The following is an 18,175-nucleotide window of genomic DNA, read 5'->3' as shown; positions in this document are numbered from 1 at the left end:
TACATCCTCACTCAGTGTTCATGGTGGACAGGATAAAAACCACCAGTGGACTGTACCATGTCAGAAATGTGGGCATGCCTTTGGGGAAGGTATTTCCCAAAGTATCACGACCTATGCAATGAACCTTCTGAAGGACATCACCACCTCAGAAGCACAGGGGTTTAAAACAAAGTCTGGGAAAGACCTGTAGGTATGAGATGGGAGAGTGGAAGGGCTGCCCACAAGGTTCTCCCCCAAATCTCTCACCACCCCTGCTCCAGTGGGTTCTGGCACACAGAGAATAGGGCAGTGGTTCTCAGGGGTGGCTGGGTGTCAAAATCCACCTGGGGAGCTTCTGGGCTATGCCTGGCCTGGACCCGACCCCTGGTGATGCTGACTCAATAGATCTGAGCGGAAGCCAGGTATCTGTGTTTTTAAAGCTTCTCCAGGTGATTCTAGTGCAAAGCCATGGTCACAGCTTGGAGATCTGGCTGAAGCTACAGGCTGTAGACTAAAGAAGTTCATTGTTACTGGCTGGTGTACCCCTGACTGACAGACCACGTTGGTGTTTACAGCACTGTAAGGGGGCGGCTCCCTGCAGGGTTGCGAGGGAGGACCCCAACTGGCTCTGCATTTAGTGGACTCCTATCCATCATCTGGCTCTGTTGCTTCTGCCTAGGAAGCTCCTGAGGCCAAAGGATCCACACTGGCAATGACCGTTTCTACGTTACTGCTCAACGAAAATGGGCACAAGTCTGGATTCTTCTAAGTACCTGGAACACTTCTGTCTGAAAGCCACTCTGTTGATGTTGTGCGCCATCATTCCAACTTATAGTGATCCTACAGAACACAGCAAAACTTCCCCATAGGGTCTCCTAGGCTGTAATCTTTATGGGAGCAGATCGCCACATCCTTTCCCCACAGAGCAACTGGTAGGTTTGAACTGCCGACCTTCCGGTTAGCAGCTGAGTGCTTAACCGTTGGGCTACCAGGGCTCCTTCCAGAAACTTTAGGGTTGTAAACTATAACATATAGTTTAAAGGGTCCTTACAAAGCATGTTTATGAGAGCATATTTAAGGACTAAGGTGTCCCTGACCCAAACCATGGTGTTTTCAATCACGTCATATATATGTGAAAGCTGGACAATGAATAAGGAAGATGGAAGAAGAACTGCTGCATTTGAATTATGGCGTTGGTGACAAATACTGAATATACCATGGACTGCAGAACGAACATATCTGTCTTGGAAGAAGTACTGCCAGAATGCTCCTTAGAGGCAAGGATGGCAAGACTTCGTCTCACATACTTTGGACATGTTATCAGCAGTGACCAGTCCCTGGAGAAGGACATCATACTTGGTAAAGTGGAGGGTCAGTGAAAAAGAGGAAGACCCTCAAGGAGATGGATTGACACAGTGGCTGCAACAACGGGCTCCAGCATAACAACGATTGTGTGCATGGCGCAGGACCAGGCAGTGTTTTGTTCTGTTGTACATAGGGTCGCTATGAGTTGGAACTGACTCGACGGTATCTAACAACAACAACACAAAGCGTGTTTATGATAGTGTGTCTTACAGTGCAGAGTTTCATCCTTATACACTAACTTAATCACGTATTAATCTCTGAAGGGGATGCTATGTGATTTTCTGGTTTGGCTCCCGGCAGACAGATGAGGGTCAGGATCACCAAGCCCAGCACTCAAAGGGCAGCAAGTCCAACCTCCCACCTGAATCCCAATGCTCACTGCAGGGTCTCTGCCACAACTATATAAACTCTCTCAAACAGGGTCAAGGCCAGGAGACTCACTTCCTCCCAATGATCCCATCTTTTAGCAGCTCTACATCTTAGGAAGAAGTTTCTTATGTTGGGCTAAGCCTGGCCTCTTTCCAGATTCACCCTGTGATTCAGATTTACACTCTGGGTCAGCAGAACAAGGCTATTCTTTCTTCTACTAGTGAGTACTGGGATTAAGATATCAACTCCAAAACAGACCTGGGTTCGAAGCCAGCTCTGCCAGTTATTAACTTTGTGAGCATCAGCAACTCATTTCACCTCTCTGAACTTGAATTATCTGCAAAGTGGAGATAACATACTCTACCTGAGGGATGTTGGGAGGATTAGGTACAGTGATACAACTGAAGTGTGTAGCACAGTGCTAAGAACACTACAGAGGCACAGGAAGTGTCAGCTGTGGTTATGTAGGTTGAGGCTAGTGCCCATGAACATCGCCCATTCCTTCAACTGTTCTTCATATGACAATTCTGCACCCCTTCGTCGGGGTTGCTCTTCCCATGAGACCTTCAACAGAGGTAGCTCAGTAGAGCTGCAGGAATACCAAAGGGGTGTGTGCACTCACCGCTCATCCTCTAGCCAGGCCCCTGATGCCACGTCAGCCCCGCTTGCCAGTTTGGCGCCTGCGGTCTTGTTGATCTCCATCACACCCACACCACCAAGGATCGAGGACTCTTTCCTCCGCAGAAGGTCGTTCACTTTGGCCCCCATGGCTTTGCCCAGGTTCTTGAGGTGCTGGCTGCTGCCCACCCAGAGTCCTGGCCCACCAGCCTCCACAGGCCCCACGGCAGCAGAGCTGGGGGCTGCAGATTTGGACAAGTGGGGAAAGGAGCGGCTCGGCTGCAGCTTTGGAGTGAGGGCTGTGTTCAAGTTCTCAAACATACTGTGGTCAACTATGGACAAAGAGGGAGAGATGGAGAGACGGATGAGTACAGGGTGAGAGGGGCCTTTGACCATAGCCCGTTGCTTCTCTTTTCTTTATATCACTCCAAAACTTGTAACTTTGTAAGCCTTTGGAAATATTCAAGAAAAAGCCAGCAAAGACACTCTTGAACACTCCCAACCTGGTTTTCTTGATAGGACACAGGACCAGAAATTCTAGATCTGTCCCATCCAAGTTAATCAGTAACTAACCCTACCCACAGAAAAGCTAACTGATCCCTTGAAACCTGCCTCCTTGACTCATAGCTTGACTCCTTTACCTTGGGGTCACTGGGCCTTTTGATGCAAAAAAAAAAAAAAAAGAGAGAGAACGTAATGAAATATGGCATCTTTATATCGCTGTGGGCACATGTCGAACTGCACTCTGTGGCTCAGGCACTGGGACAGATGCTGGTGGACAGATGGCAAGTATAAGGCTTGGTGTTAGAAGCTCCGCATCAAAAAGCTACCTGCACAGCACATTTCTCCATGGGAAATGGGCCAGCAGTTGCTCACTTCCCCTGAGGTGAAACTAGGGTGAATGGGGCTAACTGCATGCAGAGGTTCAGACTCAGTTTACACCAAATGGATACGCGCTCAGTGGCAGTGAAGCACGAGCATCTTGACAAACAACAGCTCACTTAATCCTCACGACAGCCTAGTGAGGTGGGCGTGGTAAGCCACCAAGGAACCTGGGGCTCAGAATAGTTAACTGTTGTGCCAGAAGTCATAGACAGCTGGGGAGCCTGAGACTAGAACCCAGGTCTTCTAATCCAAAGGTCACGGATCCTTCCTCTACCGTGCCCATCCTTAGACCATGCAACAGCTGCCTAAACATGCCTGGTAGATGGTCCTTCTCTCAGGGATCTCTCTTTGACTCAAAAATTTAACTCAGAGAGTTGGTATAGACCTATTGGGTTGTAAACATTTGCAGGGCAGAGGCCAGAGTCTGGCACACAGTAGGTCTTCAATAAATATCTTGAGTTGAAATGCCAAACCCATTTTGCAGATAGAAAATTGTGGAGGCCAAGAAGGTACCTCCAAGTTTTGTTGTTGGAGTGCCTGGAGCCTGGGCTTAGGGTTGTAGACACGCTGGCCAAGCTTGCATGGGGCATCCTTTCCTCACCTGAAGATCGGCTCAGTTTTCAAGGTAGCCAGATCCACTCTACTGCCTTGGAACCAGGCCTGTGGTTTCTGTTCTTACCTACCCCAGATGTTTTGTCAGTCTTGGAGAAGAGGAGGCTCCTCTCCTTGTCAATACCTCTGCTAAGTGTCTACTCTCGCTGGGCCTTTCTAAAAGTATCTGAGATTAGGGTGCACTTTCTCTTCTGCCAAAGCTTTTCGCATAAAGCTGTTTCCTCTTCCCTGTCCTGGTGAGTCTTGGGGCCAGAAGTAGCATTTCTCTTTATTGTGGTTTCAGCAGAGACAACTCCTCTGGGTCGGCTACTTAGATAGCCATATTCCAAGGGTCTTTGGGCGGAAGGGAGGAAGCTGTGGAAAGAGGAGTGGAGAGCTCCCTCTATGAATGAGCTCCATAGTCTTCACCTCTGGAATTGCCCTGAACCCATGATAGCCTCAAGCACCAGTGCAGGGGAAGGGGGGGAGGGGCATGCCAGGGAACTCAGATGAGGGCATTCCTGGGATACAGGGAGCAGGGCTGGCTGATTCAAGCTGTGCTGGGCTCGCAGACATAGATGTATTCCATGAGCAGGACTTCCCATCTAGCCTCACAACAGGGCTATCAACTCCTCATTATTCACTTAACAGTGTATCTTGCCCCATCACCCACATTCTTCTCATTCTTCTTTAATCATGAAGACTTCGAACTAGCAGAGGATCCCTTGGAAACTAAAATATTTAACTACTTCCCCCAACCCAGAAAGTACTTGGGTCACCATGGAACCAGGGCAAACGTTCCAGGGAGGTAGATGGGGAAGACAAGTATCCCATTGTTTCCTGGCTCAGATATTTACGCTGTCGTCTCCTTATTGGCTTAAAGTGCATGTTCAGAGCAGGCACACTCATTTTTAAAAGCGTAAGTACCAAAACCACCTGTCAAAGTGATTTATAGATTGTCGGCCCCATTATTATTATTATTATTAAAACACATTCTAACAAATAACTTTGGATTATGCACCATTTTGGAATTCCTATACTTCTTGCTCCCTGACCTTCAGAACTTAGTCTACAAAATACACCAAATTCTTAATTAACTTAATAGCCCATTATACACTCTCTTATATGATTCTCTCAATCTGTCTGGTAAATACACCTTGTCCGCTCTGGCAAAATGGTGTGTTCCTTGTGCGGACGTAGTATCTTAAGTGTTTTTTATCTCCTAAAATTCCTAGCAAAGGGCCTTGTAAGCATTTAATAAATCACCGTAGTTTAACTGGACTGATGTTTATATGAATGCTTAAAATTTGACTGCATGATGGGCCGACTTTTTAGGGAAACTGTTCCCAAGCCTTGTTTCCACTTACAAAAGCCACTCCAAAAACTCCCCCACAGAGCAGTCCCCAGGGGCTGCTGAGCTCAAGCCAGGAGAAACTGCCCTCCTTCGCAAAGTGGGACTTGGGCTGGGGGTTCTTTCATATATCAGGGATGATCAATGAGCCTGTTTCCTTTTTATGACCCCCAAACTGTCCCTCCCTTCCTCAGGTGGTTCAGAAAGTAATGGTGATGCAGGAGAGAAAGATGGCTGGACCCAGGCTGGGTGGCCCTCCCGGCAGCACCCCCCAACATGCACATACCCAAGCAGAGGGGGGCCCCGGGACATAACTCATCCGCAGGAAAGAGGGTATCTTACCTGACTGAGAAAGGGGCTCGGAAAGCAGGTGGGAAACAAACGAGAGAGAGACACATTTTATGTAGTGACCAACCACTGTGACAATGTCACCTCCTGCCTGGGCCGCCAGCAACAACGCACCCAGAGGATACGGCATTTCTTGTTACCAGGGGTATATTAAACCCTAGAAACACCAGGTTCCCATAAACTCTTCAATAACTAAACCAAAACAGATCTGTGTTTTTAAAACTCTACAAACAGGCACTGAGAGATTCAGACTGTCACGTTTTCTCTAATAACTTAAACGCTCTTCACGTTAAATATTTATGAAGTTCCTAGTTGTCAGTGGGAGGAATGTGATAGGTCAAAGCAGAATGAAATTCTAGGTCCTCGGGTGCCACTCAGCATCACTCATGACTATGCCGTCTATTTTCCACATGTAAATCACTAGGTTTTCGACCAGGAAGATGTTCATCCACTCCAACCATCTAAATAAACAAAATGGAAAAACCAAGTGGCAGAGAGGTTTGCTCAACACCACACAGGGAGCTAATGGCAGACTGGGAATTAGAACTCACATACACTGATTCCAAGACCTGTGACCTTTGTCTACACCATGCTGCTTCAAATGACAAGGCCAATACCCTTCAAGTTACCAAAGCATGCAACTTCCATTTATATCCCAACTTGTTCTCATGTTCGAAACCAGGTGTCATGGATTGAATTGTGTCCTCCAAAATATGAGTTGTAAATCTTAACCTCCATTCCTGTGGTTATAATCCCATCTGGGAATGGGCTTTCTTTGCTATGCTCATGAGACAGTATTAGTACAGGGTGTGTCTTAAGTCAATTTCTTTTAAAGATTAAACAAGCGAGCAAGAGGAGATAGGGGAAGATAGATGCCAAGCCACACGAAGATCGGCCAGGAGCAGAAGCTCAAGAGACAAGGACCTTCCTCCAGAGTAGACAGAGAGAGAAAGCCTTCTCCTAGAGCCAAATCAAAAACCAAACCCGTTGCTGTCAAGTCAATTCTGACTCATAGCGACCCTACAGGACAGAGTAGAACTGCCCTATAGGGTTTCCAAGGAGCAGCTGGTGGATCTGAACTTCTGATCTTTTGGTTAACAGCCTGAGCTCTTAACCACTGAGCCATCAGAGCCCCTCTCCTAGAACCAGCACCCTGAATTTGGATTTCTAATCTCTCAACTGTGACAAAATAAATGTTTGTTAAAGCCACTCACTTGTGGTATTTCTGTTACAGCAGCACTAGATAACGAAGACACCAGGGAATGAGGGAGGAACACAAGCGAAATCCAGTTCTCCACATTGTCTTTCAAATTGAGTCCTAGGACTAAATACAGGCAGGAAGACAGCTCTGGGCCCTTGTGCGAAGAAGCAGACATGCACTCACACTCACACATAGTCCACACTGGTACTTCAGAGCAGGCTGTATCTTTCCCACAGAGCAGAGACTGAGACCACTGCCAGGTGGTCTGGAACAGGGTGTATTCAGCTTGTCTTCACGGTGTCGCAGTCATCTTCCACCCACACTCCACAGCCTACTAGCACGCTAGGTTGTTATAAATGACAAAAGTGAAGCAAAGATAAAGACAACTCCCGCTTCTCCTGAGTCCACAGTGTCACCAGCAAACCGACCTTCACTTACATTGAGCAAGATGATACTGAGTAAGCTACCCACTTTTAGTCACTTCCCCAAAATAGACAAACACTGACCACTTAAACCATAGCTGATACCTATTCTTAGGAAACATTTAAGTATTTAGGCATCGAGGGTCATGATGTTTGTAACTTACCTTCTAATAGTTCAGAAAAGACAATTATGGATATTTGCCCACACACAGAAAGAACTGATAAAGCAGAGGGAATAAAAGGTCAATGATAGGTAAATATGGAAACAGGGTGCGTGGCCGCTCCTTGTTCTTATTTTTTGCAACTTTTTATAAGCTTGAAATTACTTTCAAAGAAAACAAAAAATATACATGAAAACAAACAAGAAAAAGTATTTGGCGGTGAGATTAGGCAGAAGAGAGAGAAGAAAAGCAAGGGGGTCATTCGGAGAGGACAGGGCTGGGGGTTGGTGGCAGGGACGACACGGAAAGGTAAAAGGGGGACAAACAGATAACATCACTCGACGACTTCTACTATATTTGTCCTTCCCGTTGGGTACTCTCGGTTAGGACAGGCCACTGAGGAATAGAACAAGTCAAAAAATGTTTTAGTTAATCTCATCTTGCAGTAGGCTCATCCATGTTTCAAAGGGCAACCTAGCTGGCGAGTGGAATCATGTGATCTTCTTGTGATGTCAACATGCTCAGAATGTTTATTGTCCGGACAACCCGGCCAGGCTCTCGGGAGCAGATGTGCGCTCTCCACAACCTAGAGTAGTCAGAATATGGAGAGCTTCTCACTCCTCAGCATTTCCGGGCCGCGAATCCCTTCCTCCGCCATGAGCACTTTTCCTGACATTATATCCTCCCGTGCCACCAGCTTACCAGGTAAACTCTGGTGCCACTAGGACCACAGAGGTGTGATTATTGATGCTTTTAACTGAGTCCTCCACCACATCATGTAACATGATTTGGTGAGAAAGTCAAATTACACATGGGGAGACAATAAATTTTCAAAATACTACATTGGCGGTAAGTAGTTCCTGCTGTTTATTCACTTCTGGCAACGTTTGTTGTCCAAGTTTCCGCCCCCTTGAATCCGCATAGGATCTCAAGGTGGCAGTCTTGTCGTCTACGTACGTAAAGAGTATGTGCTAGTTTCAGCTGTTTCGGTAGACGGGACATCTAGACTTGTCAAGCCGTCAGGAGGAACGGAAGAGGCAAAGTAACTGAGCAGCTTGGCGCGGAATGACGTTGCACGCTCCCAGGACCTGCTGTTCAAAGCATGCTCCGGGGACCTGCAACTTCAGCACCGCTTGGGAGCTTGCTGGGAACGCAGACTCTCAGGCTCAACCCAGACCCAGCCCCGCTGAACCAGAACCTGCACTTTTAACAAGATCCCTAGATGGTTCCTCTGAACACTAACGTTTGAGAAGTACTGCTCTGTGGAGTAGTTCTCCTAAATATCCATTCGCCTATACACACAACATTTAGAAACGTTTCCCAAACTGGGCACAGCCACTTGCTCTGGGGTTTGAGGCAGGTCCACTTCTATCCAAGTGTTAGAGAATACTTCTGGCTATGGCAGGCAGCTAGGATCCACCTGGGGTGTGAGGTGTTTTAACTAGAGAATCAGGCTTTTCATCCTCAAAGGGTCTGTGTAATATATGCAGCCGATGACCAGAGCACCCTCACTGAACTCTGGCTCCCAGATTACCCAGAGGTCTGCAACAGAGTGAAGTCACACGTGTGGTCAGCTGCAGGAAGCTCCAGTGAGGGCTGGGCCAGGCAAAGAGGTGTCATCTGGACCATGACTTAAATCCCCCTTTGGAGAGGATCTCTCCTGGCCCCATGTGGAATTCCCCAGGATGCCTATTTGGGTGCGAGAGAGATCACTGTTTTGCTTTGGCTTTGAGATGTCTTGAAGTACTGAGGTTGAGCCTCTAGGTATGTCTTAGGGAATCCCAAGAAGAGGACTCCCAGCTTCGCTCAGCTCACCAGAGTGTCTCTTCTGTAACCCAGACATTGCAAAGAGTGCGGTACCTGCTGAGGTCTCCAGCCCAGCTCACGCCCTGCCACCCCAGTACCAAAGCAGCGCTCTCCACCAGCACAGGGTGCATAACACGGTGCTCTCACCAGGTGAGGCCTTTGCGACTCTGGCGGGCACATGTGACACGCTGGGGTGCACAGGGCTGCCCCTTAAGGGAAGGGTGCTACAAGCCAGCTGAGCACGCCCCGCGTATGGCCTGGTCAGGCCCTGTGGAGGTATCTTGCCTCTCTGCTCCTATCTCTCTAGTGGGTACATAGAAGCAGTTTCTGCTCAAGTGGGTTGTTGAGGGAAGACGGGCAGTGAACCAGGCAAAATGATCACAACCAGACCACAATGATGGAATGGGGGACTGTCCAGCTGTCCTTTGAGCCACCTGTCCATGTCCATCCTTATAGGAGGCAGAGGGCAAGGTGTCTCCAGGAAGGGACCAAACCAGTTAACGTGGAGTCAATTTCAATTCATGGTGACCCCCATATGTGTCAGAGTAGAACTGTGTCCCATAGGATTTTCCATGGGTGGTTTTTCAGAAGTAAATCACCAGGCCTTTCTTCCAAGGCATCTCTGGGAGGACTCGAACCTCCAACCTTTCAGTTAGCAGTCAAATGCGTTAACTGTTTACAGCACCTAGGGACTCCCCAGGGCAGGAAGGGCTGCGTAAATACCAAGGCTTATTGATTGAAAGAGGACTCTTGTCCAGGGATGGAACTGCCATTTGTGCCAATAGAAAAAGAAAGAGGCAAGAACCAATGCCTTAGACTGTTCTCCCCACCCCATCTTTCACCTGCTCCCAACTGAGGTGGGGCTGAGTAACCAGAGGTCACACCTGACTGCTTGCCTTCAAGCCTTTGTGCACCTCCCCGTGGCCTCCAGCCACCCCAGGCCTCACTGTTCCTTGCCCGAGGCTGAAGGCTCAGACCCAGCACTTTCCTTTGCAGACTGCACCATGGGGGACACCCAGAATGGAGAGCAGCTGAGGCGGAACTGCACCATCTACAGGCCCTGGTTCTCCCCTTACAGCTACTTCGTATGCACGGACAAGGAGAGCCACCTGGAGGCCTACAACTTCCCAGAGGTGCAGCGAGATGAGGGCAGGGGGGACAGCTGCCTTCCTGAGGACATAGCTGAGAGTGTCTGCTCGTCGTCCTCCTCCCCTGAGAATACTTGCCCCCGAGAGGCCACCAGGAAATCCAGGCACGGCCTGGACTCCATGGACTATATCACGTCCCAGGACATCCTAATGGTCTCCAGGTGGCACCCGGCCCAGCAGAATGGCTACAAGTGTGCGGCCTGCTGCCGCATGTACCCCACCCTGCACTCGCTCAAGAGCCACATCAAGGGGGGCTTCAAGGAGGGCTTCAGCTGCAAGGTGTACTATCGAAAGCTCAAAACCCTCTGGGGCAAAGAGCAAAAGGCCCGGCCCGGAGACAGGCTCCCCTCGGGTAGCTGCCAAGCCTTCAAGTAGATCTGCTGGGTGGCGGCCGGGGTTTGTTAGTGGACTCCTCAGGTAAATACGGGACGAAGCCTATTATGTCTCTGGAAAGATGCCAATAAATCAAAGTTAGTTATGGCCCTCTGTCAAGCCTGAGGTCACCCCGCATCACCTGCTGTCCTTCCCGCTCCCCATCCTACTCCCCTTCATCTAATGGTTGCCTAACAACACCAGGCCCACCTCCCTGGCTCTCTTTTTTAAACATATCTGAAGATGGTGGTTCTTAAAATAAGGTTCCCAGCCCAGCAGCAGCAGCATCACCACCTGGTAACTTGTAAAAATGACATTCTCAGGCCCCAGCCCAGAACTATGGAATCAGAAGCTTTGGGGGTGGAGCCAGCAATCTGTAGCTGAACCCCCCCCCCCAGGTGACTCTGATGAAATTCCAGCCTGAGGACCACTGCTGTAGGATCCCAGCCTTCTTGTGGGTCCCTTGCCCCACACTAGGGTAGATGCACACTGAAGGAGAAGGGGCTGAGTGCCTCTCGCGGTCGCATGGGACAGCCTGCCCGGCAGAATCTCTGCCCTGTTTGAAAGGCTTCTTAGACATTAGCTCTTCTGAGGAGTGTAACAGGAAGGACCATATGCCTTTATGCAGAAGAGGCAAATCTAACTGCTCATCCCACCACATACACCACGACCACTCACTGACAAGGGGCATCTCTCGCAGAAGCAGAGCAAAAGCGTTTCCATCCAGGTGACATCTTTCCATGGCCACTTCCAGTCATATCAAAACTGGCTGGTTAATGTGAAAACACTGCTTCCTGTTGCCAAGTAACGTGCCCGAGGACATCCCTGACCTCACTGCCAGCCCTACCCACGAAGGTGGGTAGGCATCAGGGATGCAGTGAGGACAAGTTTTGCCCATTCTGTGGTTAAAAAAGAAGAGCTAAATGCCTGGTAGTCTTACTTTTTGGCCTTGTTTGCCTCTTATTTCACCTCTCAATAACTCAGCGGGTCCTTTCACCACAGTGGGGCATTCCCTTTCAGGGACCCTGAACAGCAACCCTCCCTGTGTCTTCTACCTTCCCCTTCAGTTGGCCCATAGGTGGGGAGCAGGGTCCTCCTTTCTCCCTCCAAGTGGTTGTATATTAACTCTTTCTGAAGCTTCAGGCTAAAGTTTAGCAGAGCTGCTTCAGCTTACTATTCTGCAGCTAAAATATCACTTGTGGTGCTTTCATTCCCCACAGAGTGTGAGGCAGGCTGGGCTCAAATCCCATCCCATCATAAAAAATGTGTGAATTCGCCCTGCCCCTGCAGCCCCACCCTCGCTCTGTATCCTGTCTCCCCACCCCCAACCACTCAGCCATTAAAGGCAGAGAGGGCATGTGAACCCGGTTTATCTGACTCTCCCAACCACTCTTCTGACCTGGGCCTGGCAACACACCAGGCTTAACAAACTCTGCCTTTAAAACAGCTACAAGTTCTGCCAAAGTAATCTGGTTTCCATAATGTAGGTTCCAGGAGACCCTGCAGCTCTGTACTTCTCTGCCAGCATCCCTCCTGCCTTCTGAGCTGTGCTCCTTTCTAGGTGAGCCTGGGGAGGGCGTGCTGCCCCTGTACAGGCATTTCCAGAATTGGCCCACTCAGACTGCTCCCAACTATGGATTTCAGACACTTGCCTCAGGGAAGCAGTGAAAACTTATAATCTTGATGATCTTGGTTGTATCTGAAAATACTATCTGATGCAGGACTTTTCCAATCACTCAAAGCTTGCTGCTACTGTTCACAATATTCCAAATGATGTTTAGAGTTTGAAAAGACCTGGGGTTGGGAAAGTTTGCAAAATGGATATAGACCAGGGTCTCTTAATAGTAGTGCTATTGGCATTTTGGGGCCAGATAATTCTTTGAAGGGGGTGGGAGGGTTTTCCTGTGCATTGTAGGATGTTTAGCAGCATCCTTGGCTTCCATCTACTAAATGCCAGTAGTATGTCACCCAAGCTGTGACAGCCAAAAATGTCCCCAGACATCGCCAAATGTCCCCCGGGGAGCATAACTGCCCTTGGCTAAGAACCACTGGTATAGGTGGAAATCCTGCATCCTGCAAGGCTGGACTATAGAAGCCACAACTGAGGGTACCACCTTCCCTCCCTCCTTCAGGGAACATGTGAATTCTAAGTACCACACCCTTGGAAACCACGTGTCACAGAACTGATGCCACCTGGCTTGCAAAGTGGGGTGGAAGTGGGGGGCGGGTGAGAAGGAGCAGGTGGAGTAGCAGAACAAGAAACAAGAAAAGACAATGGAAAAGCTTTTAGAAATAAGAAAGGTTTATTTAGCAAAAGCCACCAGACTAGTGACAACACCCAGGGAGTAAGTGCACTTACAGTAACAGAATCTTTTCCCAGAGACTTGACCCCACAGAGTTAATGACACAGCAGTTTCAGGAAAAGAGGGGCTGCAGGGCAGGGGCGGGAGAAAGCAGTCAAGCAAAGAGGAAATGAAAGGGTTACAACCCTAAACAAGGTTGGCCGAGAGAAGTGAGGCTGTGGAGCAGCTTTATAGATAGCATTGATATAAGCAGGAATATAAAGAATATAGTTTTCAATCCCAATACACAGTCCATCCTGGGCAGAGAAATCCCTCCCTGGCCCTGCAACTGTGAGGGCCCTGTGTGCCTGAGAGTCTGTGGCAACTGGGCCAGGCTGGGGCTCACAGCCTTCTGTCACCAGGAAGGTAGGTGCCCCTGGTTTTCACTTGTCCTCCGCACGGGGCAGAGTAGAAGGATGAGAAAGGTGAAGGCAGAAGTTGAGTAAGCCGAGCAAGAAGCAGGCGAGGAGAAGGATAGGGGGACATCGCTGGGACATCAGGTTGGCAACGTTCCCTTTTCCGGTCAGTTGGCCCTGATGGAGGGTTGATGGCTGGTGACCCCCCAAGATCTGTCCTTTGAATCTCATTCTCTGAGTGTGCACTGATTTGGGTCACACTGGGGACGATCCCCACACACGAGCCAGTGCTCCAGGAAGGGACTGAATGGGAGAAAGGATGGCAGGACAAAACCACCATGGACCACTCCAGAGGCTAGAGTCTTGAATGGGCCTCACCTCATCATTACAGATAACCAGTCTCTGATTCTTTACCTATCTCCTCCATTTCCTTTCTTCTGGCCCTTCCCCAGTCTTTCAAGACAGTTTTAGAAACCATCTCCCCATCACATATGCTTTTTTCCCCATTCCACCACAAGCCGCCTCCAACCACATTCTGCACACCTAATCCACAGGCCTCTGGCTTTCTCCTCAGCTCCTGCTTGCAGGCCGTGGGCTTCAAGAAACCAGAACTTCTACTTCCTCAGCCAGTAGACATTCTAATGATCCAAGAGGTCCTCGACTGGAGAAACATCCCAGTTTAGGATTATGTAAACTAGTAGGCTCCACCAAACTGGATTCTTGACATCTGCTGCTTTAGCTTTGCACATCTCACTTTCCTTTTTCTTCCTTTCCTCACTTATCTGGGCCTACTTCCAATGGTTAATTAGAAAATAAAACAGAACAACTCCCTCCAACTAAATGCATGTCAGCAGGGAACAGAAGTCTATTGCTGATTCAAACACCCTGAAGACTCTCATTCTCTTATCTCAGGTCACCTCTCACAAGCCTAAATACATGTGTATACCTTCCCTTGCACATGTGTACATACACACACACACACACACACACGCACAAACCCCATTCCTACGTCCACTGACACCCTGGTGCACCATCCCGAAGGAAGGCTAATGTAAAGCTACATTTGTTTAACTTGGACTTTCTGGTCTAGAAAAAATCTAGTTGTGGTATAAGAGCGGCTCTTTCATATGTATAAATTATAAAGCAAAGAGAGGGTTGACGAATTCTATTTTCAGACAACCAAATCTTTACTAACTGACCCTCAAATAATACTGTAGTCTAGGCCTATAGCTTCTTGTCCAGGACAAAGACTTATTTCCCTGAACATACTATTCCAACATGTCTCAGACATGTTTAAATCTGTGACTAGCCACTTATGGCCTTCCTGGAGCAAAAGGTGCTGTCCTCACTGTGCCCAGTCAGCTTGCTGCACCAAGTGGTGATCTGTAGGCCAGGTGGAGACTGTAAAGGACAAAAGGATTGCACATGGCATTTGTTACAGGTGCGCTCGAGGCATACACCCACAGAGATGGGTGGGCCAAGGGTGACATGGCCATGGTCCTTGACCTAAGTGGCAGTGATTCTGAAGAGTGGACGAAAGAGCTACCAGTCTGTGGCCATTTTTTGCAGTAAAAACTGACCACCATTGCCCAGTGGAGGGGACAGGTTGAGAGGTAAGGCTAGGCGCCAGGTAAGGCTGGGGCTCTGAGGCGTTCATAGAGGCAAGAGTGAGGACTGCAACAGCTTCCGTGGGCATAGCTCCTGAGGGTGGGACACAGGGGAGGTGAAGGGACAGCTTCCCAGCCCCATTTAGATGAGCCGGGCTTTCAGGTAGGAGGTGGACAGGGCTTCCATACTGAAGAATCAGAACCAAGTAATCTGTGGCAGCATCGAGGCTGTCCTCCCCATGGGCTTCCAAAGCAAGGGCCTGGATGACGTTAAGACTCCCAGTCTCCCTTGGAAGCAACAACTGACATCCAACTAGATAAAACTCACGGATCCAAGTCATCAATTAGCTAACCCAGTGTGACGCATACCAATTCCATGTTCACACAGAAAGGAATATCCTGTCTTTCATAGCCCAGAACATTGAACATCAACAGCCTCAGCAAGGGCCTAGAGAAGGAATTCTTCCCCCTAAAGTCCAGGGGAGGATTAGGCAACTTGTAGCATCCTGATATCCAGAAACAAAGTACCTGAGAAGGTACACATGGCTTCCTTTCATAGTCAGGACAAGGGAGGTAGGGAGCCAAAGGGGGCTGGGGGCATCACACAACACAGGAGTGTGATAACAGCAGCAGGCAGGGCAGGTCCTTCAGCAGCCTGGTGGTCCTCAAGAGTGACCCTCTCTCAAAGTCACGGGCTCTGGAAGGGCCTGCCTCTTCTTTAGTCACAAATAGAAGGGAGGAGCTGATTCACCTCTGGGAATCCAGTTTCTTCTCCACTTTACCCTCCACAGCAAAATCCTTACCCTTTTCTGAAACCTTCCTCTCTCCCAGGCCCCTGTATCCTCATCAGTGCGGATTAGCTAGGCAACCCCCCTACCCGGGCAGCAGCCACACATGGTCCCTGGACACCATCGCGGGCTCCTCCTCCATCTCCTCCGTGCCCCGGGGCACCTACACCGCAATCTCATCATCCAGGCTATCGCCCAACTCCTGCCTCTGCAGGACATTCAGCAGGCGGGGCAGCTCTTCCTGAGACCACGAGTCTCGCTCCTCGCTCTCATCCGTGTTGGACTCGTACTCTGAGGCGATTCCCGACTCTCGGAACTTGATGAGCTCCAGGCCGCCCAGGAGCGGCTCGCCCTGATCCGGGGGTGGGGTGTCCTCGGACGGGAGAAAGCGGAAGCACTCCAGCTTCACCAAGCAATCACGCCTACCTAAGGGGCTGCCCGCTGGGTGGGCAAAGTCAGCCAAGCCCGCGCCCAGTGGCGAAGGGTGCAGATCTTCTGGCTTAGGGGTCGTGGGGTCGCAGAGTACAGGCAGGGCTCCGGAGCGGAAGGTGATCTCCAGCAAGCTGTCCTGGGAGCCCACTGGAGGGGGAGACAAGAAGGGTGAGCTGCGTTAGGCAAGGTGGTTGGTTTGGGAAGCCCTGTGCAAGAGTCCTTCCCTGACCAACTTAAGGGCACTTCATAGGTGTTTTGCATCCCATAACACTTCACCTTCTTCCTACAGTGTGGGAGAGCCTAGAAAAAGGATGCGTCTAACCCTATGCACCCCATCATTCAGACTTTGCTGCAGAGTTCTGCTATTTTTCCTGTTCATCAAGCATCAGTATGCACCAAGCACTGCACTCAGCGCTTTGATTATTCCATTTTGCTCTCCCAGTGCCCCAGCAAGTAGGAACTATTATCATTGGTCCCATTTGCAGACCAGGCAACTGAGCTCTGAAAGGTTCAGTGATTTGGGTGTTAAAAATAAAACAAAACAAAAAACAAAACAATAACAAAAAACCATTGTGGCCAAGTTGATTCTGACTCATAGAGACCCTACAGGACAGAGTAGAGCTGCCCCATAGGGTTCCAGGGAGTGGCTGGTGGATTCAAACTGCTGACCTTTTGGTTGGCAGCCAAGCTTTTAACCACTGTGCCACCAGGGCTTCGATTTGGGTACAGGAGCTACAATTCCAATCTACCTTGTTTGACTGAATTTTTCCTTTATCCGCTTAAGAGTTGCCTGAGTATAGCAACCAAAAATGGTACCTTCAGGAGCCTAGATGGATGCAGTGGGTTGATTTTAGCACAAGACCAAGGTGCTGTTTATATAAACATTTAAACAAATGGTCTGGGAAATGACATGTTCTAGTAAATTATTTTGACTCCAAGTCCAGTATTCTCTTGCACCACAGCTGCCTCTTCGGTAGGGATTTAGTCTGGAAATGGTGTGAACCTTAACAAGGGGTGGGATGGATGGGGACTGATTCATCCTAGAAGATGGGCAGACCTGGGAATTAGGCTGATGATCATCCCACTAGCTTCCTGTGGAACATCAAGTGGAGGAGTCAACAGCTGTAGCAGTCACCATCGAGTTGATTCTGACTCATAGTGACCCCATATGTTTCAGAGTAGAATTGCTCCACAGTGTTTTCAAGGCTGTGACCTTTCAGAAATAGATCGCCAAGTCTTTCTTCCAATGCCCCTCTGGTGGGTTTGAACTGCCAACCTTTCAGTTACTAGCCAAGCACTTTACTGTTTGTACCACCCAGGGATCTATACTAGTATCGTACTAGTAGCTTTGTCGTTGTGCGCCATTGAGTTGATTCCGATTCATAGCGACCTTATAGGACAGAGAAGAACTTCCCCATAGGATTTCCTAGGCTGTAACCTTTACGGGAGCAAATCGCCAGGTTTTTTCTCCTGCAGAGACACTGGAGAGTTTGAACCATTGACCTCCTGGTTAGCAGTTGCGCCTTTAACCATTGCGCCACTAGGGCTCCTTGTACTAGTAGCTTAAGATGGTCCAAACCCCATACGCAGACCAGCCCTATTCACTAGAGGCTGAAAGCAGAGGGAGGTATCCCCCACCTACTGCCTCGAGGGGCCTACACGATCTCTGGGAATGAGGTAATGGGTAATGGCAGGGCAGTGGGAATCACGTGATGGTGTGGCAAGGCCAGTGAATGCCCTGAATGAAGTTTACAGTAGGAGAAAGCTACAAACTGAAAGAATCATGTCAAAAGCATGAGATGACCTTTAGCACAACCTTGTAAATCAGCATTAATTAGAAAAGAACAGGGACTCAATAAACAAAAATCTGGAATATCCAGAGAGGCTACAGAGTGGTGAAGCACAGTCGTTCCCAATCCGCTTAAAAAACACAGATTTCCTGCCCTGCCCTGCCCTGCCCCAGACCTAGAGGCACATTCTCTGTGGGTTGGATCCAGGAATATGCATTTTTTAAAAAAGCTCATAGAATACTTT

General features: G+C 49.1%; 2 protein-coding genes across 8 annotated transcripts in view; one reads left to right on the top strand and one right to left on the bottom strand.

Moving 5' to 3' along the window:
• Positions 1-18,175, bottom strand: part of C3H1orf226 (chromosome 3 C1orf226 homolog) — a 435,074-nt gene that overhangs the window by 4,253 nt on the left and 412,646 nt on the right. For 5 of the 7 annotated variants that reach the window (XM_049881077.1, XM_049881078.1, XM_049881079.1 and 2 more), the window contains 2 exons: positions 16,136-16,288; positions 2,336-2,663 (listed from right to left, as the gene is read on the bottom strand). In XM_049881077.1, coding sequence (XP_049737034.1) covers positions 2,336-2,663; positions 16,136-16,288 — 481 coding nt within the window. Of the gene's footprint in view, positions 1-2,335; positions 2,664-6,890; positions 11,887-16,135; positions 16,289-18,175 lie in introns of those variants that run through there. The other 2 variants (XM_049881083.1, XM_049881081.1) reach the window with 2 other exon arrangements.
• SPATA46 (spermatogenesis associated 46) lies at positions 7,893-10,619 on the top strand. Its single transcript, XM_049880077.1, has 3 exons — positions 7,893-7,995; positions 9,130-9,246; positions 10,093-10,619. The coding sequence occupies exons 1-3, from the start codon at positions 7,893-7,895 to the stop codon at positions 10,617-10,619; spliced, it is 747 nt and encodes a 248-aa protein (XP_049736034.1).

The sequence above is a fragment of the Elephas maximus genome, chromosome 3 (genome assembly GCF_024166365.1).
Source record: "Elephas maximus indicus isolate mEleMax1 chromosome 3, mEleMax1 primary haplotype, whole genome shotgun sequence".
Taxonomy (NCBI): domain Eukaryota; kingdom Metazoa; phylum Chordata; class Mammalia; order Proboscidea; family Elephantidae; genus Elephas; species Elephas maximus.
This window is presented reverse-complemented; position numbering and strand designations above follow the sequence as displayed.

Coding starts and splice junctions, on each gene's coding strand:
- SPATA46 (XM_049880077.1), top strand. CDS start 7,893: ATGGAGAGCTTCTCACTCCTCAGCATTTCCGGGCCGCGAATCCCTTCC. Junction 7,996..9,129: donor CCGTGCCACCAGCTTACCAG/GTAAACTCTGGT, acceptor TCTGTAACCCAG/ACATTGCAAAGAGTGCGGTA. Junction 9,247..10,092: donor TAACACGGTGCTCTCACCAG/GTGAGGCCTTTG, acceptor TTTCCTTTGCAG/ACTGCACCATGGGGGACACC.